The sequence below is a fragment of the Tasmannia lanceolata genome, unplaced genomic scaffold, assembly GCF_043159265.1.
Source record: "Tasmannia lanceolata isolate RefF3 unplaced genomic scaffold, GAP_Taslan_0.1 ptg000003l, whole genome shotgun sequence".
Lineage (NCBI taxonomy): Eukaryota > Viridiplantae > Streptophyta > Magnoliopsida > Canellales > Winteraceae > Tasmannia > Tasmannia lanceolata.
In genome coordinates this window covers 16,294,314-16,322,181 of record NW_027518680.1, presented here as the reverse complement: position 1 = coordinate 16,322,181, position 27,868 = coordinate 16,294,314, and the positions used below count along the sequence as shown (strand labels likewise).

The following is a 27,868-nucleotide window of genomic DNA, read 5'->3' as shown; positions in this document are numbered from 1 at the left end:
CCTTAAGCCTCAAGCTTTGGATGAAGAACTTGAGAAGAAAAATAGTGTATATCATTGTTATTTTATAGATCTTTGACCCGTAGTTTTTCCTTTCACATTATGTAAATTTTGTGTTATGGTTTGGTTTGTAGATGCACTATTATTGTTCTTGCTTTCTAGTTTTTCCTTATCTATATGTGATCTGGTTTATTTTTTACATCATTTGTCCAGACACATTTTCCTTATGTGAACAAGCCTGGCATCTCCAATTTAAAGAATACAAGTCCCATGAAACTTGTGACACTCTTTCTTCCTCAAATTCTTCATCCTAGATTATTCGAATCACAACTAGTTTTGGGTTTCTATATTAGAGAGAGACTAAAACACCCCTCTAAAATCCGTTGTTAAGGTAGGACGTTTGAGTAATTCCCAACAAACAAAACAATAAGAAAATCAAATAGAAGGAAAGAAAAAGAAGAAGAACAAAAGGAAAAAGCAAACAATCGATGTTGTCCAACGAGTTCGAAACATGGCATCATTACTCTCTCTTTCTCTCCTTTTCCTTTCCTTTCTCCTTCACTTCTCTCCCCTCCCTTCTCTTCCTCAATGGCAACATCACCCCATAACTTCCAAAACAATCCACCAGAATTCCGTGCTCCCCCACCGTCCCCGGCCGGAGGCCGACGATCCACCGTCATAAACGATGACGTCCTCGCCGAATTCTTGGAGCACTCTCTTCACGTTCCCGATCTCATCTTACCAGATCGGATTTTCCCTCGAGAAATCTCGGCTGTTAATCCGCTAGAAATTGATTTCGAGTCCTTGATAACGCTTGATCACGATTCCGTCTCGAAGGTTCTGGAATCGATCGCGGGAATCGGTTGTTTTCAGCTGGTGAATCATGGGATTTCAAGTGATCTGATCGGATCGGTTAAAGCGTCAGCGGCTGGGATTTTCCGGATCGCGCCGGAGAAAAGGGAGATTATTTCTAGGTCAAATGAAAGGAGGTATGGATTTGAAGAGTTTTCGAGCGAAGAGGAAGAGGAGATGAGTGGAGAGTTCTTTTGGTGTAGAGATGATGAGGAGGAGGGTTTGAAATCGGCTATGGAGGGAATATGGCCTCTAGGTTACTCAAATTTCAGGTAATTTCTACCGATTTTCTATAGGGTGATTATCTTTTCGCCCCCCATGCAGGATAATACACCCCACTTTTAACGTAAATTGACAAGGGGGGCGAACAAATCATCCCCTTTTTCTATGTGGTGAAACCCTGTACAGTCCAGTATGTTTCAAAAAAAGTAATGTACGGCTTACATAGGATGATCCAAACAGTATGCATATCTACTTGCTTTGCTACATAGACACTGCTTGAGACACTCGCGCGTGTGAAATATTAAAGATTGGATGTGCATTTTCATGTCTGTGCTTACAATCCTATATGGTAGGGCCCACCACTTGAGAGCGTAGTGGTATAACTTGAGCTGGGTCGGGTTGAGGCCAACCCTAATCCAACCCGAGATAGTATTCCTGTCAATCCTAACCCGACCTACTTTTCAACTTTAACTCGACCCGTCTAACCCGTTTTTCTAACTTGGGTCCCATTGAGTCAGGTTGGGTTCGGATCTAGACCGAGAGTGTAACGTAACAAATCCCTACGTGCCGAGGGTTGAACCAGATGCTGATTTTCCTGAACCTTACGCTGGCTTACCTCACTTGTGATGATGTGGCAAGAACCCATTTGTTCGGTCTCCTCCTCGGTCTTACTCTTGGGGTCTCGCTAGAACAAAACTTGGGTCTAGAACAGCTTGGAGGAACTATTCTGGAAATATCAATTCAATGCTTACTTTAGGAATTGATATTTCCACACCCCTTGCTATTAGAGGGGTTGGAGGAAGTTCCTCCAAACTGTTCAGGAGCCAAAGTTTTTCCCGTCTCGCTAGCAATACTCTTTTGAAAATCACAGTAAAATTAGATGAAAGAGGTAGGGTCTAGTGGCCAAGGCCTCAATCCTAACCTGACCAAAAATTAAATTGGGTTGGCTTTTCCAAATTCTAATCCAATCTAACCGAAATCGGGATGAACCCAGGCTAGAGTTGAACCCAACCCAAGAAGTACCCACGCACATGAATGGCCCAGATGTTGCCTATGTGTAGACTCGTGATTTGATTTAAAAATTCCTTTTGGTGTTTCAGAAGTAAGACAGAAAGCCTTTGGACGGAGATAGAGAAGGTCGCTACCAAAGTTCTACAAACACTACTGGAAAATACAGAGAAGAATTCGAGAATTGAGACGAGTGTGACACTAGAAGGGGAAGAAGTGGTGACTCCGGTTCTATGTTTCTACAACCATGGCCGGAATATATCCGGCGGTGAGTGCGTCAGCTCGCTGAAATCTTACGTCATCCGTATGCTGATACGAAGATCCGATTACTCACATTCCTTATGTCTCCATATATGTGATGGTGCATCTGAATTCTACGTTTACTCAAAGAAAGGCTGGATTTCTTTTTCCCCAACAAAAGAAACTATAGTTGTGACCGTTGGAGATCAAATAGAGGTAAGCATAGTTTTAAAATTTCTTCATATTTCTTTGGACCCCAATCAAAAGAGACAGAAATGAAGGTAGACCAATTGGAAAGAGTAAAAAATGAAACAGGCTCAGAGCTATGTTGCTAGGGTCATACAACCCGGGCTCACCTGCAAATGCTACTTTCTTTGTGTGATTGTGGGTGGGCCCAGGTGTTGGGTCTAGCTGATGGAGTCAAGGGTGCAACTAGGGTCAAGCTGGGACCCATTCTAACCCTAGTTGCACCCCATTATGCTAGCCATGTTACAAAGTGAATAGCTGTCCCTGCTGTTTATAAACATTTTTTGGTTATTCTCCGGTGGCCCACAACTTGGTATGCACTAAAGTATGATTTTAAGGTCCTGACATGGCCCATATATCAAGGGCAATGATAAATTCACTACACCTTTACCGTTTGTAAAGCCACAACCGGTACAACACCGGACAGTACACACTACTTGACTGATTGTTATACACTAGTTGTACTTACTCTCTCTTCCCCTCTCCTCTCTTTGACCCGGCCCGCCTGTAATTTACGGGTCTGGGTCACTAAATCATGACCCGTTGAAAATTTGACCCTGGTCCGGGACGGGTGGACCTGCAGGTGCCCGTAAAAGCCCAAATAGGTCACCCACCAAAAATCATTTCCATAGGATGATCCTAGCCCTCCAATCTATAAAGGTTTCCATGAATAATAATATGCAATTCCTCCTTAGATCAGAGGCCTAGGGTCATCCTATGGAAATGATTTTTTGGACACAACCTATTCACATTATGGTGCATCACATGGACGGCTTGGATCATCCTATTATAGTGTGGGAATAAAAAAAGCAAAAAAAAAAAAAAGGGGGGGGTGGGGGCGCCACCTGCGAGTCCACTGGACCCATACGAGTGGGGTCCGGGTTCACCAAATTGTGATCCATAAAATTCTGGGTCATTTTTTACCCGGCCCATACGACCCGTACGGGCTGGGTGAAACCCGGCCCAGCCCACCCGTTTGCCAGGTCTATTCTCCATAAACCCTTGGTGGGGCCCAACAACTGAATTGTTTAGATCTTTGGACAAATTAGGCCCCACCTATACTTATTCTCACAAGGTCGAAGGAAATCAAAAATTTCCAAGTCCACCCTTGAACTCTTTCCCCGGCTAATCTATCAACCTCACTGTGATGGAAGGAGAGAGAAGAACCAACCACTCGATCTATGATCTCCTCAATCCAATGAGCAAACGTCAGAAAACCAGCTGCAAGTGCACCCTGATTGGATCCACATCAAGAAGGTGCATTTATTATTCCTATACATTTATTACTACTTATACGCAAATAATGATGATAAATAGTTTTATATCTAAGTTAATGGCTTCCGAATTAACCTTAGTGTCCCATTTGCAACTAAGATTAACTTAAAATAATATTATTTCCAAAGGACTAATTTTAGTGGCATCCAAACAAGTCCTACAACTCTTTGTGGAATTATCATACATGACTTGAACAACAACTTGAATCGATTGATAGACAAGACTGATTACTGGACTTAAAATTCAACATAAATTTGAGTCCAATAATCAGTTTTGGACTCACAATCTCAAAATCTAAAATAAAAAGGCCTTCTGAGAACACATCAATTGAATTTAGACATCATATCCATATTCCTACACTGTCATAACATTTCTAACATGGCACGTCAACACTGGGTCTAGCAAAATGAATTTTGAGACATGAGCAGTGCCAATGGATAATTGATACCTTCCCTTTGGTGCCTTGGTGGGCCTTATTATGGATATGAAAAATGACCCCAACTATGCTTTTTGCTCTGTTTTTTCAGGTATGGAGTGGAGGTCTCTACAAGCATGTCATTGGGAGGCCAGTTTTCAATATGGAAGTCCATGATTCAATATCAATGGCGTTCCTTTATTCTCCTTCAACACTCACCCAAACCTCCTCCTCAAGAGGCAACAACAAGACCATCTCACTCACCCAACAGGTCATAATAGCAATATTCCTATCAATTATCTATCACTTCTTAGTCTTCTTCTACAAGAAATTCTGAATTTTCCTAAGGAGGGTACTTATTTATGGACATTGGAATCTAAAACTGCTGTTTTGATGGTGATTTTTAATCTTGTTGCTGAATTTTATGGGGGCAATTGGTGAATATAATTCTCATTTTTGGCTGCTTGGCATTGTTTGATATATTGTGAATGCAAGTGAGAAGGTTTTGTTTTGACACCCAATGAAGTAAGGCCTTGATCCTTTTTATTTTGAGAATTTATTTTAAGTCCACAACTGATTATTGGAATCAAAATTAAGGGCCTGTTCGTCTTGAATTTTGAGAATTGATTTTGAATCCAAAACTGACTACTGGACTTAAAATTGAATCAGTTTTGGACTCAAAATCAATTCTCAAGATCCTAAACGAGCAGGGCTTAAGAGAATACAAGGTTTTGAGAATTCGACGGGGATTATTCTCTCTTTTCTTTGCCAATTTTTCTTGTAGAAGAGTTGAGATATCATTTTAGACAAGTGAATCCTATTGTGCATGTGTGCAATTGGGGAGAAACATAACTAACATTCTTCATTCCCACCAAATAAAAGGGAGAAACCTCAATAGAAAACCAGAGGAAAATCGTGGTAACACTGTTAGTGGGCATAGTCGTTGCATCAAGTCCCTTTGTTGTTTTCCTACCTCCCTGCAGGCATCTACCTCTTTTCCTCTCCGCCCTACACACTTATCTACAGTCCACCTTCCATTCCTTGCAAGTACACTTCCCAGCCTTGTGGAGCTCACAAACAAGACTTCCAAGAACCCTGACAGTCACCTCCTGAGCCATTTTCACCTATCCTATCTGGAGCCCTTTTATAGTCCTTCCACAAGATTTTGGCATTTTACAGGTTGGTGGGTCTTTTATTTTTTGTTCATAACTTCATGTACAGTAATAAATGAGATGTGGGTTATTATAGATTATTGTGAAGTCTTAGCTTTGGATTTCTATTTCTTTGTCAAGTATTAATGTGCATGGTGAATGTCACACTTTGGCCTGCTCTTACTCATAAAAGCTTCCGGTTATCAAAAAAACTGTGTGTGTGTGTGAGTGAATGAGTGAGAGAGAGAGAGAGAGAGAGAGAGAGAGAGATGGGTAGGGTCTCTTTGGATACCCAGAGATGCTTAAGCGAGAGAGAGAGAGATGGGTAGGGTCTCATTGGATACCCAGAGATGCTTAAGATCTCTTGGGATACTCATAAAAAGAAGGATGATAGATGCAAGCCCTTGCATAAAGAGCTGGGAAAGGATCCTTGATTGGACCCACATCATTAAGTGCAACTGAATTTACTTTCTCAACTGATTTTAAAAGGTTACCGAAAGTGACGTGGATCCAATCAAGGGAGCAAGGGCACCCTTTCATCTATCATTCCTCGCTATTAAACTTATTTGTATATATGATCTTATATGCGCATGTAGTCTTATTTACAAATAATTGGGAAGTGATATATCCGCCCCTTTTGATTACTTGGGACACCCCATGGCGAGTGTACGTGGCAATCAGCCCCATTGAATTCTTCTGACGTGAAGTACATCAGCCCCTCTACAGTCATTGATACATTGTTGTCGGGTGTCCCGAGTAATCAAAAGGGGCGGATATACCACTTCCCAAATAATTTTATATGAAAAAACGGTTATAATTGGCTTTATAAATATCTTAGTTGATGAGTTTCAAAGTGGCCTTAATGCCCCATTTGCAAATAAGATCAACTTAGAATAATCTTGTTGGCAAATTTTGCATCAATTTTGATGTTATCCAAAGAGAGCACAGCAGTAGAAAACAGGTGGAGTGAGCCCCACATCTTTGGATCATCTAAACCGTTCATTTGTTGGTCCCACTATAAATAGGCTGTACGCCAAAATGTTTAAAGGCTTATTTTCCGGCGACGCACGGAGATGAAACAAGCATTTCGCAGATGGTGTCGCATGTCAGACCGGCCAACTCGTGAATGATGACAAAATCTGCAGAAAAGTGAGCCTCTGTGGCTGGCCTGACATGCGACTGACCATCTGTGATGGTCCCTGCAAATCCCTGGATGGATACTCAGATTAGCGTGGCGTTGGTAATGATGGAGAATTTTGAGAATTATTTTTAATTTAGGCCATGTTTGGCAATTATGAACTCATCTTCCACGGATAGTAAGGGCAACGATATTTTCACCCCCAGTACGCAGGCGCCCCCTTATAATGTGATTTCACGTCAAATAACGTTATAAGAGGGCGCATGCGTACTGCGGGGGAGTGAAAATATCATCTCCCAAAACAAATTGTATTTTTAGAAGTTATTTTTCCCTTGATTTTCAGTCTTTTCTCACCTCCTCAGCCCCTCTTTAGGTCTCTCCCTTTCCTGCCCTTCCTCAACATTCTATAAAGCAATATTAAAAATACATTTTGGTTGCCAAACACAGCCTTAATGTGTAAGAAACGATTATTTCAGATGGTATTGACAGATTTGGAGTTTCTTTTTTTTTACAGGTAAGCTAGCTTGAATTTTGCTGACGTTCAAACCAAAATGTTTTTAGTATTGGTAATGTCTAAGAGCAGTTAGTAATGTCTAAGAGCCGAGCATGCAAACAGAAATCCCATCAATGACGTAAGATTTTATAGAGAATTACTTGAAACTAGAATGGAGGGGAAAGGATTGAAGGTCAGAGATTGAAGACTACAAGAGAAGATCAGTTTACTCCCTAGACAGCAATAAAGCCTAAAGTCCACTGCCAACAGGAGGAAGATGAGAGAACAAGAAAGAGGATTCTTCCCTTTCATTTTCTATTTGTAGAGTACACTCCAAATGCAACTCCAAATCTTCTATGGGAGTGACTTTCAACTCCAAATTTTCTATTTTCACTGCGTTAAGTTTCCATGTAACTAACCTGACTCATCTCATCTCTAAGAACTCGGGCAGTAGCTGTGTAAGTAGCACACCCTTGCTAAGCCATCAATCACATGGTTATGTACATGATTTTGCATAAATCTTAAAGTATTATATTACTTGAACTGGTTTGCTATGTTGAGTCACTCAGTGGGACCTACGTAGACCCCCTATAAACTCCAACTGGAAGATTAAGGCGATAAAAAAATCAATGATTTAGCTTTACTCGGCTGAACTCAAAAGTAGAAGTAAAGCCCTCTTTGTTTTGGATTTTGAGAAGTGATTTTTAATCCAAAACTGATTATTGGAATCAAAATTACATTTAATTGAGTCCAATGATCTCTTTTCTACTTTTTTTTCATATGAACAAAAGATAACTTAAATCAACACCATTCAATTTTCACTTAAAAGGGACATTCGATTTATGATAATACCCCTCTAAACTAACCATAAAAATTTTCGGTAAGAAATGTTTTTCTTGGAATCCAAACCGGTCAGAAGCGATGTAATAAGTTTATAAAGTTAAAAAAACAGGTCTAATTAGGATGTTGGTCAAATCTCGAATTAATTAGGATGATGGACCATCCTAGACTTGAACTAGAGACCTCACCCGTGAAGTAAATCATCGCACCTATGATCCAACCAATTGGGAGAGAATCAATTGAGTCTTCTTCGGAAGGGAAAGTACTTCACAAACACAGCATGCAACTCATTGTAGTGTGCTCTCCAAGTGTGCTTGTTTCCCCTTCTTCTTTACTCCTTACCATGGCAAGTCTTTGTGAAATAACTCCGATGAGAGACTACCAAACTTCCATGATTTAAAGGTAAAACTCATTTATATTCTACATAATAGCCCAAACATTGCAGAGTCAAATGATTTTAATTGTCCGATTAATGGACTTTTACCTTTAAATGTGAATTGTTGGCCATATTTGTCTTAACCTTCAATTGCGGAAACATAGGCCAATTTGATATAATCGACCTTATAGAAGAAGAATTTGGAGAAAGATGCCATGTGTAAGGCTAAGATTAATGCAAAATACCAAGGTTGTTTGGCATAATGGGGTTGTTTTACATGGGAATAGCAAGATGGGCTTTGTAATTATCAATGACTAATTGGAATATATACTACACATTAGAGATTTATAGATAAAAAGGAACCTTGGCATGATAAAGAATGCATGCTAACTGATGACTACAAGATTAGTGATTAACCCATTAAATTACAGAGGTTGTTGCCACGAAAATACCAGCTTTACTGCCATCGCTTCGCAGGTCTGGGTGAAGAGCTCGTCATCCCTTGGGTGGTCGTCGTCTTCCACAAACCTGAGCATTAAAACAGAAAATAATGGGAATTGATATCAGTACTCCCTTAGTAATGCTACTCTTTTTCAATTTACACTACCGTAGCTAGCTTTTAAAGGTACTTACAATTTCCCAAAAGATATCAACAGCCAATCAAAAATGTTTTTAATAAAGTCACACGTGCCATTATCAAAACAAGGAGTGTGGGTATCATTTCTATAAATAAAGAGGACCAATGTTTATATCTCTGCATTTTCTTAACGAAAATATAAGCTATGCAATACGTTCACCACGAAACAGTTCGAAGAGGAGTGCAAGGAGTAGGGAGTCGTAATAAGCACTAGTGACACGAGAGGTCGTTGATGTTCTCTTTAAAGAGAAGTTGAATATTCCTGATGCAGGAAGTTCTTATAGACTTAAAGAGTTTAATTCTTGATGAGATGCCAAAAAAACTATCGCAGATGCAAGATATTCAGCATCCCAACAATCTTGTTCCAGGATCAGTGTTACCTAACTTGTCAGTCTAAGGTATAAATCCAAAGAAACAAGAAGAGTTGAAGAGGAAAGAAGAGGAATTATGGCATAAAAGATTTATCTGAGCAAGCCAACGTTCATGCACAATGCCCGACTTGCTTGCTCCAAAGAAAGAGTATCTGAGCAAGCCAACTTGCTCAACGTACATGGAGGATGTATTTTGATCGTCGACTTATAAACAAGATTTCCGTAAAGCATAGATTTCTAATTCCTCGCCTTGACAATAAGTTATGGCCTACAGAGCTACCATTTTCTCTAAAATCAATTTTAGAAGCGGAGAACATCAAATCAGAATCCGGCCTGGTGACTAGAGGAAGATAGCATTAAACAGGTTTATGCAACGAGTTGAACAGGATTAAGCACAATACTGATGGTAGCCTTTGTTATGACAATACAGCAAGTTTATTTTTCTTAATGGCAAATTAATCTATATTGAAAAGGCTGTGACCGAATACAACTAGGAACATAGAACATAGCAAAGAACAATAAAGCATAACAAACAAAAGCAAATACAGAGCAACTATCAAGGTAGTAAGAAATAAAATATAGATGGGCTGTCTTTCTACTCGTGACCAAGCTAATCGATCGGTGTTGGTGTTAGCTGATCTACGAACAAGCCGATACATCAATGAGGCATCCTCCGCCCTGTCAAAAATCTCATCGAACATGTGCGTGAATCTCCATGGAGGCAGCTGGCTCCCACTTGCCCACCAAATAACATTGAGAGAATCCCCCTCAACAATCAATCTATTGAGATCCGAGCTTTCTATGAACCTTATCACTTGTAATAATGCTTTAACCTGAGCTTCACTTGAATATGTTATTTCGATCGGACCCGAAAAGGCCCAAATTGCAACATCCTTGTTGTCCCTAAGGACACCACCCACCCCAGCTAGTCCTGAGTTACCCATGCTAGATCCGTCAAAGTTGGGTTTCAGCTTGTTTTGGCTTGGGGGTTCCCAGCTAGGAGTAGGGACGTGTTCTTGCGCTCTACTGGCACATATCTCTCTCTATCCCCTCCATAAGTACTAACAAGAGATGAAAGTGAAGCTGGGAAGGCTCTTAACCCAGGATATCGTGAGTGCTATCACCTTCATGTACAAGAAGGGTGAGCTTTTTGTCAGACCCCTAAAAACGCTGGCATTTCCTTCCTTCCATATCACCCATATTGTAGCCAAAAGAACCACACGCCACTGAACCTTTCCTTTTTTTCATCAAAGGAACAGAGAACCAGGAGTCTAATAAGTCGGACAAATGTAGCGGAAATACCCAAGACATCCCAAATCTCCTTAGAATACGTTAGCATACCCAAGGAGCTCTCGACAGTGGTAGTAGCTAAAGATTTCAAAAGGGAAGTGAAATAGTTATTCAGCATAGTGGCAGCGTATGGGAGAGTGGTCCCCACTGTAGTGGTTGACCCAGTAGATCACTTCTTTTGGTGTTCAATGGCTCAGGCGTATGCTCCTAGCCACCTTTAATTGATCCTATGTAATGCAAGTAGGGACCCCTGGTCCCCAATGTAATCTCCATAGTATCGAAATTGTCAATTTTCAAAACAAAAAAAAAAAAAAAAATGTGTGCATATCTCCCTTGCTGTCCTACAGTGAATAAAAATGTGGTCCACAGCTCTCCTACTTCCACGCATAATGCACAATGGTCCCCCATGATGATCTCACAGTTTCTGAGGCGATCTACCGTCAGAATCTTGGCTATCCAATTAAACACATTGACCCTTGGAGGGACAGGTATGCTCCATACCTTGGTTATATGCGCAATTGGGGAGGCAAGGCACAAGGTGCTAGTAGAAGGATTTAACGCTGAAAGATCCAGACGAGCATCTCATAAAAATCCTTTTTCATCTCCCGATCTTTTAATGTAGCAGGACTCCAATAACACCATTAGCCGAGCTACCCTTCCCATCTCCCTCTCAAAGAAGTCCCGTCTAAATTGAATCTTCCACAATATCCTTCCCTACATCAAATGAGGCGGGGGGATTGGAGTTATGTAACATGCAACTACCAGAATTTTAAATGGCGTAAGTATTGCAGAGGGTGTCAACGTGGAAAAACTGGTGAGCTACCAGTGCCTTCAACACCTAAATGGGAAACCTTGCAACCTCAAAGTTCGGAGGAAGAAAAGGTTTGGCCCGACCCTGGGGTGAACTCATTTAGATTAGAGGATGGGTATCCGGTAATCTCAGTGTGTCTGGAAAGGAGGTGGACGAACGAAGGCAGATTTTGAAGTCATGCTTGATTGGAAGATTAAAGAAGACGGAGTGGAACCTAGAAGATTTGTGGAATTGGGCTAAGTGGTTTTGGGATATCCCTACTCTCACTAAACCTTGTATCCTTGCTCACAATGAAGTTCTTTTCATGTTTGAAAAGGAAGATATGGCTACTAGAATCCTGCAGTTGGGGGGAAAGGCTTGCGGTCATTATCTTCTATCTCTCATAGCGTGGCATCAGGATTACCAACAGGGGGCCAAAGCAACTTGGGTCAGATTTTTTGGGATCCCACTCCATGCGTGGGCTATATCAACGAAGGAAGCTCTAAGGAAAATTTTTGGCACAGTTCTTGAAACAGATATGAAAGGGAATCATGAAGATTGTATGAGCTTTGCTTCGGCAAAAATTTTGCACTAGATTGGAAATTTTCTAGGCCTTTCGTTGATCTTTGGATCCAAAATAGCCATTTCAAAAATGGTGTTGAAGTCCATGACCCCCAGTCAATGGAAAGGGCGTCAGCTCGAGGATCCACCAAGATTCCCAAAGAAATACCTCACAATGTAGATCCTTTACCCGCAAGACATCTGGCAATTGACCAGCAATCGGAGGGGCTTCTTCCTGAACAGGTTCCTGCCGAGAGAAGGCATGCGGTGGTACCTGATTCTAGTCCGGCGTTTTCCGGCGACACAGAGAGGGCCGGTGGGATGAGCGTTGGCACTACTGCCACTTGGCAGGCACATGTACAGGATCTGGGTGACCCAGGTCCCAAGACTCAAAGAAGGATCCATAGGGAGATTTCAAATTTCAAATTTCAACCTCATCTGACAATTTAGAATGGTCCTTCCCTAGCTAAGCTGGCAAGTAAGTCCAAGATTCCCGATGAAGAAACCCTTTCTCCGAAGCTTTTCTCATCTACTAGTCAAAAGGATTTGGAAAACTCTTTTCCAATTGTGTTTGGCCCACCTCATGTGGACACCCGATTGGATGGTCCTGACCATAGAAGCAGGAAACGCCTAGCGTAGGTGGGAAACACGTTTCCGAAACGGGTACAAAACGCTTTTTGGAAAATAGTGAAACGCCTGCGAAATGTTTGTGAAACGTGTTTCCCATTTCTTGGAAACGCGTTTCCAAGAAATGGGAAACGCGTTTCACTTCCATGGAAACGCATTTCTTGGAATTTAATACTTTTAAAGGGTACATTTAAACCCCCTATAGTTTTCTATGAACAACCCTATCTAGTTTAAAGATAAATACACTAAAGAGGGCTGTCCTTATCAATATATGTGTTATCATCACATTTATGTGTTTCACTAACATTTCCTTTAGGATTCACGTACGTTTCACTAGCGTTTTCTTTAGGTTTCCCTTGCGTTTCCCAAGACGTTTTCCAATGCGTTTCACATGCGTTTCTCTATTGTTTCCCGTTTCTCGTTTCCCCTTTGATTTTTTCACGCGTTACACGTTTCCGTTTCACGTACCCTTTCCCGAACTGGCAACTATGGTCCTGACAACACACGTGATGAACCTGTGCATACCTTAAGGGGACGAATAAAAACCCATTTGCCCCTCATTCCGTCAAGATTAAAGGAAAAAGTCATCAGAGCCCTAGAGGTTCTAAAAAAAGCTCGAAGAGATCTGTATCTTCAGGACTGATCGTAAAGACTCGAAACCCTTATCGGAACACTGCAGGGCGGTGGAAAATACCCCACCAAGCTTTTAGGGAGGAACACCTGGAGGAGGTTACTGGAGAAAAAAAAAACAAACAAAAGGAGGTACTGTGTAACAAGGGAGTGTCCTCTATATCCTGGAGATATAACGAAGCTGCCTCAAACATTAGGGACGTGGGCCCCCTCACAAGCACTACCGCTCGAGTGAAGTCCTCATCTAATAGGACATCAAAGCCGTTGGGAGCTCCAGTTCCCGCTCCCAATGAAGCTAGGATTTTGGAACATTAAGGAACTGAGGGATGACAGAAAGACACAGGAGGTGAAGGATTTTATCTATCAACGCAAGCTAGACTTGATGGTTGTCATTGAATCCAAGATAATGGGGGTAACAGACAATATCATCAATAAAATATGGGATAGAAATCATCGAGAATGGGTCGCAAAAGAAGCAATGGGTACAGCAGGAGGGATTATTGTAATTTGGAAAGAAGTAGATTTTATAGAGGAAATTCGAATGGGGAGGTTCTCGATTTCGATAATCTTCTCCTCCTCTGACTGGATTGAAAAATGGATGCTTACGGTCATCTATGGACCGGTCAAGGCCACTGAGAGATGAGAATTATGGCTTGATTTGATGAGCATTCGAGCCTCCTGGCAGGGCGCGTGGATCCTTGGTGGTGACTTTAACACGATTCGATTCTCATCAGAAAAGAACTCGCATACCAGAATCACAACCAGCATGAGAAATTTCTCAAAATTTATTCAGGATCACGAATTGATAGATCTACCATTAAATGGAGCAAGGTTCACATGGTATAACAATCATGAATGATTGATAATGAGCAGAATTGACCGGATTCTTATAACCCGAGAATGGGAGTGCTTCCCCCTAATCTCTTAGAAGGCGTTCCCAAGGTCTTTGTCTGAACACAACTCGATTGTGCTGGAAATTTCTAATTTCTCTGGGGGACCCTGGCCCTTCATATTTGATCTGGACCTCTTGGAGGTCCCAGGTTTTGGTGACAAGGTCAAGCAATGGTGGGAAGAAACTGAAATCAATGGCTAAAAGGGGTATGTCCTATGTCAAAAATTGAAGGTGTTGAAACTAAAATAAAAGAATGGCAAAAACTTGTGGATGAGGAGACCAGGCGAAGGAAGGATGAGATCCCTACCACCTTGGCGTTTTTAGAACGAAAAGAGGTTGATGGCCTGCTTTCAGTTGATGAAAAAATGGATCGTCTGAAACTTTTGGAGGAAAATGAGGCAATTTTACGAAGAGAAGAAATCATATGGAGGCGAAAATCACGAGCTCTTTGGCTTAAAGCCGGAGATATGAATTCGAAGTTTTTTCACCGAGTTGCAAATTCAAGAAGGATAACTAATTCAATCAATTGCCTGAGGGATAGGGATTCAGTAATTGAAGACCAAAACCTGATCAAAGCAAAAATTGTGGACTTCTACTCGGTACTATATCAGAATGGCGGCCGAAGTTGGCCGGAATTCAATTCAGAAGCATTACCCTTAGTCAAAGAATATTGCTGGATCGAAACTTCTCTGAGGAGGTCGAATAGACCATCTTCTCCATGGCTGGGGATAAGGCCCTGGGTCGGGATGGTTTCCCGATGGCTTTTTTCTAAAAGTTTTGGGCATCCTAAAGAAAGACATTATTGCCCTGTTTGGTTGCAAAAAAAGTGGAAGACGGCTGGGCATTTTATGGGATATGGAATGCCAAATGTTGTTTGGTTGTAAAATTTGAGCTCAAATTCCATTTGACTTCAAGACATTGAAGAGACATCATCATTACACTTTTTCCTAGGTGGCGCTGATGTGGCGGGAGATGTCCCCTCTACTAAAATTCCAATGGCAAACCTCCTTTTCGGAGTTTTTTGTGAGAAGCGTGGAATTTGTTTGTCTTATTTAATCATTGTCTTTTTCCTTTCTTTCTCTCTCTTCCCTTTCTCTCTCTTCCACGACCCATTTTGATAATGACACCCTGTAACGACCCGGATTTTTACTACACGACTCGCTACGGGCAACAAAACATATTTATTCCTGTAATTAGAGTTTTACTGCACGAATCGCTACGAGCAACAAAACATATTTATTCATGTAATTACACGGCGGAAGGTCAAAGTACATCCTGAATTTTAAAAAATCCCAAGTATGACATATTTAAAACCTTTTTACATCTGAGGAGATTGATTAGGTTCATCATTTCCGTATTTCCTCAAGTTGCTTTCACACTTCTCATAACTAAGGTTCCTTATTGACATATACTCCCGCATCCAAATTTTCAAATTCTGATGGGAAAAGGTGGGTTAGGAGAGCAGGTATATAGAAGCTTCGACAAGTAGCTGAAATCAATACTAAGATACAGTTCTATAAAAATATGTAGTATTTTGTATAGAACATAATGTGAATTTAAAACTAGTACTAGTAGGATTTTTTATGAAAACAATTTAATCAGATAGTAAAACAAATCATTTAAAGCCCAATAGTTTCCAGTTGTTTCTATTTCTAAAGTTTCCTGTAACGATCCGCCTCACCCTCGCATTGTCCTCTTTGGACTTGGCCTCTCTTCCTCTTTTGGGTAAGTCGACGGCTCAGAGGTACAAACACGTCACACGAGAGACTATCATACATTTACCTCTTTCGTTTCTTTCATTTCTCATTTTCGTTCATATGAAATCCAACATTTCATTTTATTTTCCAAAATAAAACACATTTCATCATTTTGAAACAAATAAGATTTGATATTTCCCAAATGTAAACAATGAATATTTGAAGTTAAACAGATAAGAAATATCTCAATAAAACAACATATAATCATATCCCTATCACTTTCATTGAGAAAAGATACCAGTCGAGTCTAGCTATCACCTGCCTTATCAAACCTGGGAAGTGGGAATTTGAAAATGCTTGACCTTGAAGATGACAACGATCAGGGAGAAATGATTCTCCTAGCCTTTTCATTTTTCTCCCTCTTCTTCCCTTTTCTTTCTCTTTCTTCCTTTTCTCTTCCCGGCTGCTCTATTTATAGGAAAAACTGTGGGGAATAGTAACATGTGAATAGTTTTTATGCATAATAACTGTTATTTTTACCAGGTATTACACACCCAAATATTTCCACACCTCTTCTAGCAACCAAACGCCGACCGCTTTTTTCCTTTTTGACTACCACTCTTCTCCCCTAGACAAGCCTACACAACTTCCATGCTTGTCACCTCCCCCTTTGACTACTTCTTCCAATAAATTCTCAGCAACCAAACAGGGCCTATGGCCTTCTTTCAGGAATTCCAGGAAAGGGGAATCATCAGTGAAGCAGCAAAAGCCACCTTCATTGCACTAATCCCTAAAAAGGAAGGGGTAATTGGGATCATGGACTTTCGCCCAATTAGCCTGATGCATAGCATTCCTAAGATCATCTCTAAGTTGCTGGCTAGGAGAGTGAAACATATCATGGGGGATATCATATCCCAATTACAGGGAGCCTTCGTTGAATCAAGGCAAATTTGGATGGGGTGCTGCTCATTGCTAATGAAGTTAGTGACTCGGTAAAAAGAAGTGGAAGTCCAGGTTTAGCGTTTAAGATAGACATCGAGAAAGCCTATGACCATATAGACTGGGATGTTCTTGACTTCATACAAGAAAGGATGGGCTTTGGCCAAAATGGAGGGTCTAGACTAGATCGCTCATATCCTTCAATTCTTTCTCGGTTATCAATAATGGCTCAGCGGAGGGATTTTTCAAGGCCACAAGGGGTATCCGACATGGGGACCACTTAGCCCCTTACCTCTTCATAATGGTGGTGGAGGCCCTTAGTCAGATGGTGATGAAGGTGAATAGGTCGGATCTGATTCGTGGGTTGCAAGTTGGGCCCACTGGTGAAGAAATAACACACCTCCAATTTGCTGACGATACACTCGTATTCCTGCAAAGCAATTCTCAGGCTATCCCTAATATCATGAAGATATTTAAATTGTTTGAGGTCACTCATGGCCTTAAAATTAACTTCAACAAAAGTATGTTTTTTGGGCATAAACATGGACCAGCGAGAAGTTCAAAATCTGGTACGGGTGGTTGGATGCAACGCCAGGACCTTTCTGGTGACCTATTTGAGTTTACCATTAGGTTTTGGGATCCCGTCGACTGCTCAATGGGACCCGGTGGTGGAAAGAATAGAAAGGAAACTAGCAATGTGGAAGAAACGATATATATCTCTTGGGGGAAGAATTACATTAATAAAAGCGGCACTCTCAAACATGCCGGTAAACTTTATGTCTCTCTTCAAAATTCTGGTGAAGGTAGCATTGACAATTGAAAGACTACAGTGAAATTTCTTGTGGGATGGAGATGGCCAAACAAAGAAGCTAAGACATTTAATCAATTGGGAGAGGGTGACCAAATCAAAAAGAAATGGAGGCCTAGGGATTGGGAAGCTAAGACTGCGAAACAAATCCTTACTTGGGAAGTGGCTATGGAGATATGACTCAGGGAAAATGGCATTGTGGCATCGGGAGTTGGGTCGAAATATGGATAGGAATGGGGGGACTGGAATATTAAGAAACCAACGGGAAGGAAGGGATCAGGAGCATGGAAGTCTATCTGTTCGGTTAAAGAAGACTTGGAACGAGAAATACGTTTTAAAGTTGGAAAAGGCACGGATGTGAGATTATAGTTAGACCTTTGGTGCGGTAAAACATTATTGAGTATGGAATTCCCACGACTACTTAGAATTGCAGTAAGGCCAGAAGCCACGGTATCAAACTATTTGGTTAGAGACGGCAAAGAGGCAGAGGTTTCTGGGATATACGCTTACGTCGGGATCTCAAGCAGCAAGAAATCCATGATGTTTTACCGCACCAATGGAGAATTCACAGCAAAATAGTTTGACCCCGGAGTCCAATGGAGAATTCAAAGCAAAATCCTTCTTTGTGGTCCTAAATGTTGGCCAGCCAACAGCGATCAGGCGTATATGGAAATCCCTAGCCCCCCCCCCCCCCCCCCCCCCCCAAGAGTGGTTGCCTTTGGATGGACGTTGGTACACAGGAAAATAAATACTTGTGATCACCTAAAGAAAGACATTTCAGTGATACCAAGCATGTGTGCAAGGTTCTGAAAATCAGAATTGAGTCGTAAATCGTAACAGGGTTCAACTTTTATCGAATCGTAAATCGTATCATATATATATATATATATGAGGAAATAGTTTGTGAGCAGCTGCTCAGATAAGCTTATCTGAGCAGAGCTCACAAACCATGTGTGTGTGTGTGTGTGTGTGTGTGGGGGGGGGGGGGGGGGGGGGGCATATTTTTTCGGGGATCCAAAGCATTCATTTGGAAGGCCCTTCCATGGATAGGGTGTGTACCAAAAATCAAAATCAGCCCTATAGGATCATCCTAACCCAATCAAAGGTGGAGGGAAAAATGGGCAGACACTGTGTGTCCATGGATCCCCCCCATGGTTTGTGAGCTCTGCTCAGATAAGCTTATATGAGCAGCTTATCTCAGCAGCTGCTCACAAACCATTTCCTCTCTCTCTCTCTCTCTCTCTCTCTATATATATATATATATATATATATATATATATGAGAAAAAAATATTAAAAAATAAAAAAATGTAACAAATAAAAATAAAATGAGTAATTATCTATTTTCCATTTGAAACTATTAAATTAAATATAAAATGCCATGATTAGTAATCTGAAGTACAAACCATATTCATCGCACAATAAATTACTAAGCAGAGCACAAACAATATTCATCATATAATAAATCATTATATAATTTATCACAACAGTAAACAATGCACATACTCAAATCTATAATAATAATCATACAAACAAATGTCAGCAATAAAAGCATTTTGAAAGGATTTTTATTTTGAAATCACAATCAGTTCTCAAAATCCAAATAGACAGAATCGTAAAAATCGTAAAAGGAATAGTAAAAATCGTAAAAATTGCATGATTCAAAGTCGAATCGTAAGTTTTTACGAAAAAAGATTCTTCGTCCGATTTGAATCGTTCAGCCCACGAATCGATTTGAATCGTAAGATTCAAATCATAAATCGTAAAATTTTAACAATAGAGCATGTGTGTCCTCTGTCAGAAGAATGAGGAAACATTAGACCCCCTTATGCTGCATTACCCATATTCATACCATTTGTGGGTAAGAGCGGTAGGAGTCTTTGGTATGTGCTGGGTATGTCCTGGCTCAATTAGCTCTCTTCTTCTTGGTTGGCAAAGTGGACCTTTCAGTGATACAGGAAGAGCATTATGATCGACCTTCCCCTACGCCATAATCTAGAATATCTGGAAAGAACGAAATAGACGGACCTTTGAGGAAAAAAGCAAAACTTGTGGTCGCCTTGCACCAGATATTAAGGTGGAATTAGTCTCATGGACCAAGGTTAAGAAACGAATTCCTTATGGGATGGGAGATCTCATAAGGAATTGGTGGTCAGTTATATGGAACAGAACAATCAGAACCAAGCCCAGACCCAAATGACCGCCACTGGGGTGGTTGAAACTCAATTTTGACGGGTGCTCTCTCGGTAACCCAGGGAAGGCTGGTATAGTGGGAATCATTAGAAATGATAGTGCATCCACAATTATGACATTCTCCAGACCGGCGACCGGCTGGCATCTGTGATGCAAACGAGGCGGAAATCAGGGCACTCCTTTTCGGATTGAGGTGGGCATACGAGAACAATCAGCGTCCCTTAATTGTTGAGGGTGACTCCACAAATGTCATGGCGTGGGCCTCCAGTTCCTCAAAGGAGCCTTGGAAACTGCAGGAACTGGTTCCGGTGCTGAACTTGATAAGACTCCTGGATCCTAGGATTGAACATCGTAGGAGATCGGCGAATGAAGTGGCTGATAGCCTAGCAAAGGCTGGAGCCTAAAGGGAAGAAACAGAGATTGTATCTTTTTTGCAGGCCCGTTTCAGGGAAATGACTATAATACTACTTGTAACCTCATGGGGACACCTTGTCCCAACCATATTATAACAAATTGTCATTTTTCAACAACAGAAAATATCCTTCCCTACACCCTTTCATAGCAATCTAGTACAATTGTCTCCTTGTCAAAAGCCACCATGCACAACTCAGGAAAAAGCTCCACTAGAGGACAGGTTCCGCACCATTCATAATGCCAGAAGCTAACTCTATATCCCTTATAAACTCTAAATGTGATCCCTTCATTGAATTTAAAATTGCCTCGGAATTTCTCTCCACATTGTCAACCCATTGAATCTACACCTATCGTCAGATGTCAACTTGGGTCGTGCCGTATTTGGCGTCAATAACTTTGGTCCACAACTGATTTCTCTCTTCCCCATACCTCCATAACCATTTTCCAAGAAATGCTTTACTAACTTCTTCAATTTGTGAATTCCAAAGCCCGCCTTAGTTGGTCTGCATGCTTCTTCCCAAGTTACAAGATGTAGTTTTCGTTTTTTCATCTGCCCCTCCCCAAAGAAATCTCCTTTAAATTTTCTCAATTCAATGATTACACTCACTTGGCACTGGAAAGTAGATAGATAGTATATCAGTGTATTCGTCAAGATTGCTTTAATTAAAACAATTCCTTCGCCCAATGAGACAAGGTTTCGTTTCAAGGTGGCAAGCCTTCTTTCCAGTATTTCAACAATCGGATCCCACATATTCTTCCGCGCTTTACTTTCACAGAGAGGGAGGCCTAAATAAGTCATGGGGAAGTGATCGATTGAGCACCCTAGAAGCCCTGCAAGATGATTGCTCTCCTCCTTTAATGTTTGAATACCAATCAACATGGATTTACTTAAATTTGATCGTTGTCCCGTCATCATTTCGTAGCATCACAGTATAGCCTTTAGCATTAAGACCTTATCTTCATCTACTCCACTAAAGACTTGTGTATCATCTGCAATTTGAGGGTGAGACGCCACTAGTTCTTGTGGCCCAATTGAAGCCTTCAATGAGTCCATGCCTTATTCCTTTGTCAATCATTCTACTTAGCATTTCAGCTATTATGATAAATAAGAATGGGGATAGACAGTCTCCCTCTAGAGGATTTGAAAAAAGCCTTTTGGAAGCCCTTTATTCAGATTCATAACCAAGCTGATGTTAAATATCTCATAATCCATGCATGCTATCCCGACCAAAATCTCATATCATCTTTCATTGGCTAGATTGATGTGAGATAAGCCAGTTTGCCACGTCCTCCGACAAAGCTCTTTCCCGGCTTGCTTACTCGATTGGCTATCGGCCCGGACCTCTTGCCCACGCGTGACCCAACGAAGTGGGATGCCCAAGATTAAACAAACGCGGGACCGACCCCTCCTTACACTTCTGGCATGTCTACTTGCGACACGCAATGCGCTTTCTTCCCCACCCGAGCCAACAATTCTTCTTGCCCTGAGATTGAGTTCCCGCTTGATCGAGTTGCTCAAGAGCGACTAGGAGTGAAAGCCTGGTAAAAGTATACACTTATCTTAAAGAATAGGCTAAAGCTAGAAACAAAACGTTTCCCTGGAGTGATAACGAGCTCGACTTTCATGGTTCCACTCTTCGTCGACATAAACTAGGTCCTTTGCGCACATTGGTTGGCTTCTCTATTCAAACATGAGGCGGTGGGATGAAAGTTCCCCTTTGCTTCTTTATTTGTTCCACATCGAGATGTCTCTTTCCGGCGCCACTATATTGTCGAATGGTCTCGATTCCACCCTTTTTTTTGGATGATTGCCAGGGAGTTCAATGATTGATTGCGCAGCTCGATTCTATTCAAGCATCGGGAGTAGTTTGTCGGAGAGTTCCCATTTTAGTCCTTATCAGCAAGAGAATCTTGGTGAACCCCCCTTGCATTGGCTTCAAAGCTGTTAGTAGAACGAGTATCGATGTTGTTTGACATTTCTATTCCATGCCAACAATGATAATCAAATAATATTTTTAAATGGCAATTGTTGAAGGAAATGGAGAAAGAGAATTGTGAGTTAGGGCACGGCTCCCCCTCACTGATGTATTTATATAATAAGAGAGGTACAATGACAATAATGTCCCTACTCGATTTTGTGAACATATCAGCCAACTGATCTACAGAACGAGTGAATACAGTACATATCTCCCACTTCTGAATTCTCTAACGAATGAAGTGAGTCGACTTCGATGTGCTTTGTTCGCTCACGGAAGACAGCAATATAGATGGAAGGCTTGTTGTCACAGTACAACTGTGAAGGCGAAGAAGATACAATACCAATCTCAGACAAGGGTGATCTCAACCAGATAATCTCTGTACTCACGTGTGCCATCGCTCTGTATTCTGCCTCAGCACTTGACTTTGCAAGAACGTCTTGCTTCTTGCTTTTCCATGACACCAGGTTACCTCCTACAAAGGTACAATAACTGGTAGTTGATCTCCTGTCTGCAGGAGATCCAGCCCAATCAGCATCAGAGAATCGCTCAATTTGCATATGACCATGTCTCTTGAATAATAGGCCCTTTCCTGGTGCACCCTTCAGGTATTTAAGAATCTGAATCACTGCACTCCAGTGTGAGGTATGTGGGGAGCTCATGTACTGACTGACTACCCCTACAACATAAGATATATCAGGACGAGTAACGGTAAGGTATATGAGCTTGCCCACAAGTCTTCTATACCTGCCAAGGTCCTCCAACAGGTCTCCTTCTGAAACTAATTTACATTGGGATTCATAGGTGCAGACACAGGTTTTACGCCAAGATTCCCCGTCTCCCTTCAACAAATCCAAAACATACTTCATTTGTGATAGAGACAAACCACAAGAGTATGCCACCTCTATCCCAAGAAAATATCTAAAGCGTCCCTAGTCGTTTGTAGCGAACTCTCTCTGTAAGAAGATTTTCAGTTTCTGTATTCCCCCTGAATTACTACCTGTGATGATGATATAGTCAACATACACAATTAATAGAATGCACCTTGCTAAGGACTGATGATTAAATATTGAATGATCTACAGCACACTGTCTCAAACCAAACCGCATAATTGCCTCACTGAATCTCTCGAACCATGCTCGTGGAGATTGTTTCAAGCAATACAGAGATTTCCTTAGGCGATAGACAGAGGAGGACATCTCCCCCTAAGCAGCATACCCTGGAGGCTGCTCCATATAAACCTCTTCTTGGACGTTGCCATGTAAAAAGGCATTCTGGACATCTAACTGATGAAGATCCCAACCATTATTGACTGCAAGGGAGAGAAGAACACGAACTGAAAGTATCTTTGCAACCGAAGAGAATGTCTCATTGTAATCAACCCCAAAGGTTTGAGTATATCCTTTAGCAACTAGGCGTGCCTTCAATCACTCAACAGTTCCATCAGGTCATTACTTGATAGAAAATACCCATCGACAACCAACCAGTCAAGCACCAGATGGAAGAGAAACCAGATCCCATGTCTGGTTGGAATGTAGAGCACCCATCTCAAGATCCATGTCAGCACGCCATCCTGGGTGAACGAGAGCCTCCTGTAAAGACTGTGGCAACACAACAGAAGACAAAGAGGAAACAAAACTTTTGAAAGTAGGAGTCAGACGATCATAGGAGACAAAGTTAGAAATAGGATTGCAGTACAGTGAGAACGGGTACGAGATGCAATAGGTGAGTCAGAAGCAACGACTGAGGAACGTAGAGAAGATACATGCGTAGATGATACTGGGATCTCGACCTGCGAAAACGATGTCTCGATTCAAGTAGGTGGAGGCTATTGGTTGCGCTGACGCCTCTGATAGTGCTTTTTAGTAGGCAGTGGAGCCGATGGCATTAAGAGAGGAGGACTAGTCCCACACGGAGGACTAAAGAAGGGCTCAGACTCAAAAAATGTAACATCGGCCAAAACAAACCACCGATGAAGACGGTGAATGTAACAACGATAGCCTTTCTGAGTGCGAGTAACCCAGAAAGACACAGCGTTCTGACCTAGGATGGAGTTTGTCGCTACCAGGACCTTAATGATGAACAAAACAGACACAACCAAACACAAGTGGTGTGAGTGGAAAAGGGTCCTGCTGAGGATATAAGACCTGAAAGAAAGAGGCACCACGAAGGACAGATGACGGAAGGCGATTTGCAAGGAAGCAAGAAGTCAAAATCGCCTCACCCCAAAAGGAATTAGGGACTCGCATCTGAAACAGTATGGTTCAGATAACCTCAAGTATCGCAATTTTCTCTCGGCCACACCATTCTGCTGAGAACTGTAGGCACAAGAGGATTGGTGAAGGTCCCATGAGATGAGATAATCCTGAAAACCATGAGTACTCGAGAAAAACTCCTGAGCATTATCAGTACGAAGACATTTAATACTGCAATTAAAATGATTCTTTATTTCAACATGGAAAGAATGAAAAGAAGAAAAAACCTGAGAACGGCCCTTTAGCAAATACACCCATGTCATACGTGAATAATCATCGATAAATACTATGAAATATTTAAATCCATTATTTGACGCGACCCTAGAAGGTCCCCATACATCTGAATGAACTAAATTAAAAGGACTATCAACTCGACTAACGACTCGGGAAGGAAAGGACACCCGGTGGTGCTTCCCGAGTTCACAAGACTCGCACTGGAATGATGAAACAGAAGAAGGAACTAAGAACGCTTGTTGGAGCCGTTGAAGTGATGGGTGGCCAAGACGACAGTGCCACTGAAAGACTTCCACAGAGCTATGCAACACAGTAGGAGAAGGTCTGCAATCAAGACGATAAAGGTCATCCACCTCACAACCCGATCTAATCGTCTTTTCAGTCGAAAGATCCTGAAACAAACAATAAGAAGGATAAAATAAGATAGAGCACTGAAGATTTTACGTTAGTTGACCAACAGAAAGTAAATTGAAAGGAGATTTAGGAACACATAGTACAGAAGACAATGAAATACTAGGAGAGGGACACACGGTACCAATAGTAGTGATGAGAGTAGTGGACCCATCAGCTAGAGTAATGGTCTGATTGTCAGATGAAAAAGAGCGAAAAGATGAGAGCTGAGATGAGTTACCAGTCATATGATTCGAGGCTCCCGAGTCAGTAATCCAGGACCCGGAGCTAGAGAGTAAGGTCGCGGGTGAACTACCTGGCTGAGCAAAGCCTGCAGTGGCAGAGCGAGTACTCAGACGAAGGCGTTGTAGCTCCTCATTATCCGCCCTAGTGAAGGTAAAGGAATCATCAACAGGGGCAGGCACAGCACTAGACGATGGAAGAGGCGCCTCAGAGGAACTGGCTGTCGAGAGATGAGCTGAGCGAAACAAATGAAGCTCAGGGTGAAGAGTGTAGTAAGTATCAATCTGGTGGCCATCTAAGGACGACCACGGCCACGGCCTCGTGGAAATGAACCACCGTCCCGAATAGACCGACTATCACTATCAAACGCTGAGAGGGCAGAGCTATCAGCAGGGAGCCGCGACGGAGGCTAGCCAAGACACTGTTGGGCACGTGAATAGGTCTCTCTCAGTGACAGAATGTTGCCTGGACAAAGGACCTGATAGCGCAGATGAGTGAACTAAGGGCCCAGACTCTCAAGATAGTGGACCACACAAATCTGTTTCCGTTGTCGGCGAAGAATGGTAACATCAGAGGTAAGGGGCAAGAAAATGTCAAGCTGCTGACACAAAGAGACAAACTGGCCATAGTGAGCCTCAAGTGGCGTATCACCACGAAGCAGTTACATCCACTCATAGTACGTGTTACAAATACGGGTGAGGTTCTCAATCCCAGAATACATCAAGGCAGTGTGATCCCATATCTCCTTCGTGGTCGGTAGAAGAATCACGGTAGAAGAAATGGAAGGGTCATGCTCTGCCAAAGGACTGTCTGAATCAGTGCGTCCTCCTATTCCCAACGAGCATAGGTACGATCCTTGGATGGGGGAGGATCCTGACGAAGGAAACTAACCTTGCCCCGGCCAAGAAGATATGTCTCAACCGCAACTTTCCAAGATAAGTAGTCGGTCCCATCAAGCTTGGCAGTGGTCAGCTGTGGGTAAGGTCCCTCCACATGTGCCATGCCAGGAGAAGAAGAGGTAGCCGAAGGAGGTGGTTGGGCACGGATTCAGTGATCATGCCCAGAGAGGAATCCACAATGACAGGTGGCTCCATAATGACAACAAACGATGAGGTGGAAGAGATACCCACACCAATCGCCCACCAGAGAATGAAAGAAAATATGAAGTGAAAAGCATACTGACGAGAAGAGGGAACTCCAATGATGGAGATCGAAGAAATCAATAAAGGAGAACACGGCTCCGAAAGGAAACACCACAGACCGAAGGCATAGAGAGCCCTGAAGACATGCAAAAAGAAAATAAGAAGAATTCGAAGCCGCAGAGAAAAGAGAAGGTTATTAGAGCTTTTAGGTTTCTTAGAAAACCTAAGTATAAAAGTGAAGACGTGAGTGTCTCTTGTGTGGCTAGAGAAAGAGAGTCAAAAAGAGAGGAGACAGAAAAAGATAAAGAGAGGAGAGAGAAAAATAAGAGAAAGTGGGCTTTTCTCTTGGGTTTTTTTTCTCTTGGCTTTTCTCATGTACGATTTTAGTTTGGGAAGCAAGGAAAGGGTTGCGGGTTTTGGGTTAAATCCATTGTAATCCTTGTATATTGTTTTTCTCATAGTGGAAGATCGTGTTTCTCGCCCGTGGAGTAGGCTTGGCCGAACCACGTAAAATCTCAGAGTTCATCTTATGGCTTGTTTGGTTTATTTTATTTTTCCGTTAAGTTTGTGCACGGTCGAATTGGATTGCCCGGCGGATTTTCTCAACAGGGGGATGGATATGGAGGTTTGGGGGCGAGGGGGATGATACTAGGGTGGATACGGGAGGGGGTTGATATTGGGGTGGCTACCGAAGAGTCGGGATACGGAAAAGGGGATACGGGAATACGGAAAGGGCGTGGGTACGAGGGTGACGTGGTGATACGGGAGGGGTTGATACTGGAGGGATACGGGAGAGGGTTACTGAGGAGAATACGGAAAGGAGGAGTGGGGTGGATACGACTGGGGAATACGGAAAAGAGGGCGTGGGTACGGAAGTGGCGTAGGGGGGTGGGTTGGATATGTGGGTATGGTTGTTACGGAGGTGGGGAATACGGTATACGAAGAGGCCGAAGGATGGAGGGAGGAGAGAGGAGAGGTTGGCGAAGGGGTCGACGATGGTGGTCCCTAGGGGATCAATACCCTAGGGCTCTGATACCATGTTGAAGGAAATAGAGAAAGAGAATTGTGAGTTAGGGCACAGCTCCCCCTCACTAATGTATTTTTATAATAAGAGAGGTACAATGACAATAATATCCCTACAAGACTTATTCTAACAGCAATGATAATAATATAGGGTCCAGTTACACACCAAGAGGCCAAGAAACGTAAAACTGGATTCCGTACACATTAAACAATCCAAAGGAAAAATTCTACCTTGGTTTGATTTACACAAAGGATGGCTACAAGCCAAGGATCATTGATGTTGATATCTAAAACCCAAACTCGAGTTTTTTTTTATGCATGGTGTAGGGTATACACAGTTAAAGTGGGATGATGATTGATAGGCAAAAAGAAATCACAGAATATGCCAAAACCCGAAAAACAGCCAGCGTAAAGTTTCATAAAAAAAAAGGATGATGATTGATACTTGACAGGTAAATAGAAATCACAGAATATGCCGAAACCCAAAAAAACACCCAGCGTAAA

General features: G+C 42.0%; 2 protein-coding genes and 1 long non-coding RNA gene across 6 annotated transcripts in view; 2 read left to right on the top strand and 1 right to left on the bottom strand.

The window, feature by feature from the left end:
• The first annotated feature begins 432 nt into the window (after window positions 1-432).
• Window positions 433-4,733, top strand: DTA4 (downstream target of AGL15-4). Its single transcript, XM_077372493.1, has 3 exons — window positions 433-1,121; window positions 2,172-2,535; window positions 4,368-4,733. The coding sequence occupies exons 1-3, from the start codon at window positions 586-588 to the stop codon at window positions 4,590-4,592; spliced, it is 1,125 nt and encodes a 374-aa protein (XP_077228608.1). The 5' UTR covers window positions 433-585; the 3' UTR covers window positions 4,593-4,733.
• A 380-nt stretch (window positions 4,734-5,113) lies between these two features.
• Window positions 5,114-7,580, top strand: LOC143861586 (uncharacterized). Its single transcript, XR_013239974.1, has 2 exons — window positions 5,114-5,434; window positions 7,059-7,580. It is a non-coding gene; the product is annotated as an uncharacterized LOC143861586 (long non-coding RNA).
• An 872-nt stretch (window positions 7,581-8,452) lies between these two features.
• The window catches only part of LOC143852539 (P-loop nucleoside triphosphate hydrolases superfamily protein with CH (Calponin Homology) domain-containing protein), a 61,347-nt gene continuing 41,931 nt past the window's right edge, over window positions 8,453-27,868 (bottom strand). For all 4 annotated transcript variants that reach the window (XM_077361957.1, XM_077361982.1, XM_077361973.1 and 1 more), the window contains one exon: window positions 8,453-8,781. In XM_077361957.1, coding sequence (XP_077218072.1) covers window positions 8,711-8,781 — 71 coding nt within the window. In that variant the 3' untranslated portion in view covers window positions 8,453-8,710. The remainder of the gene's footprint in view (window positions 8,782-27,868) is intronic.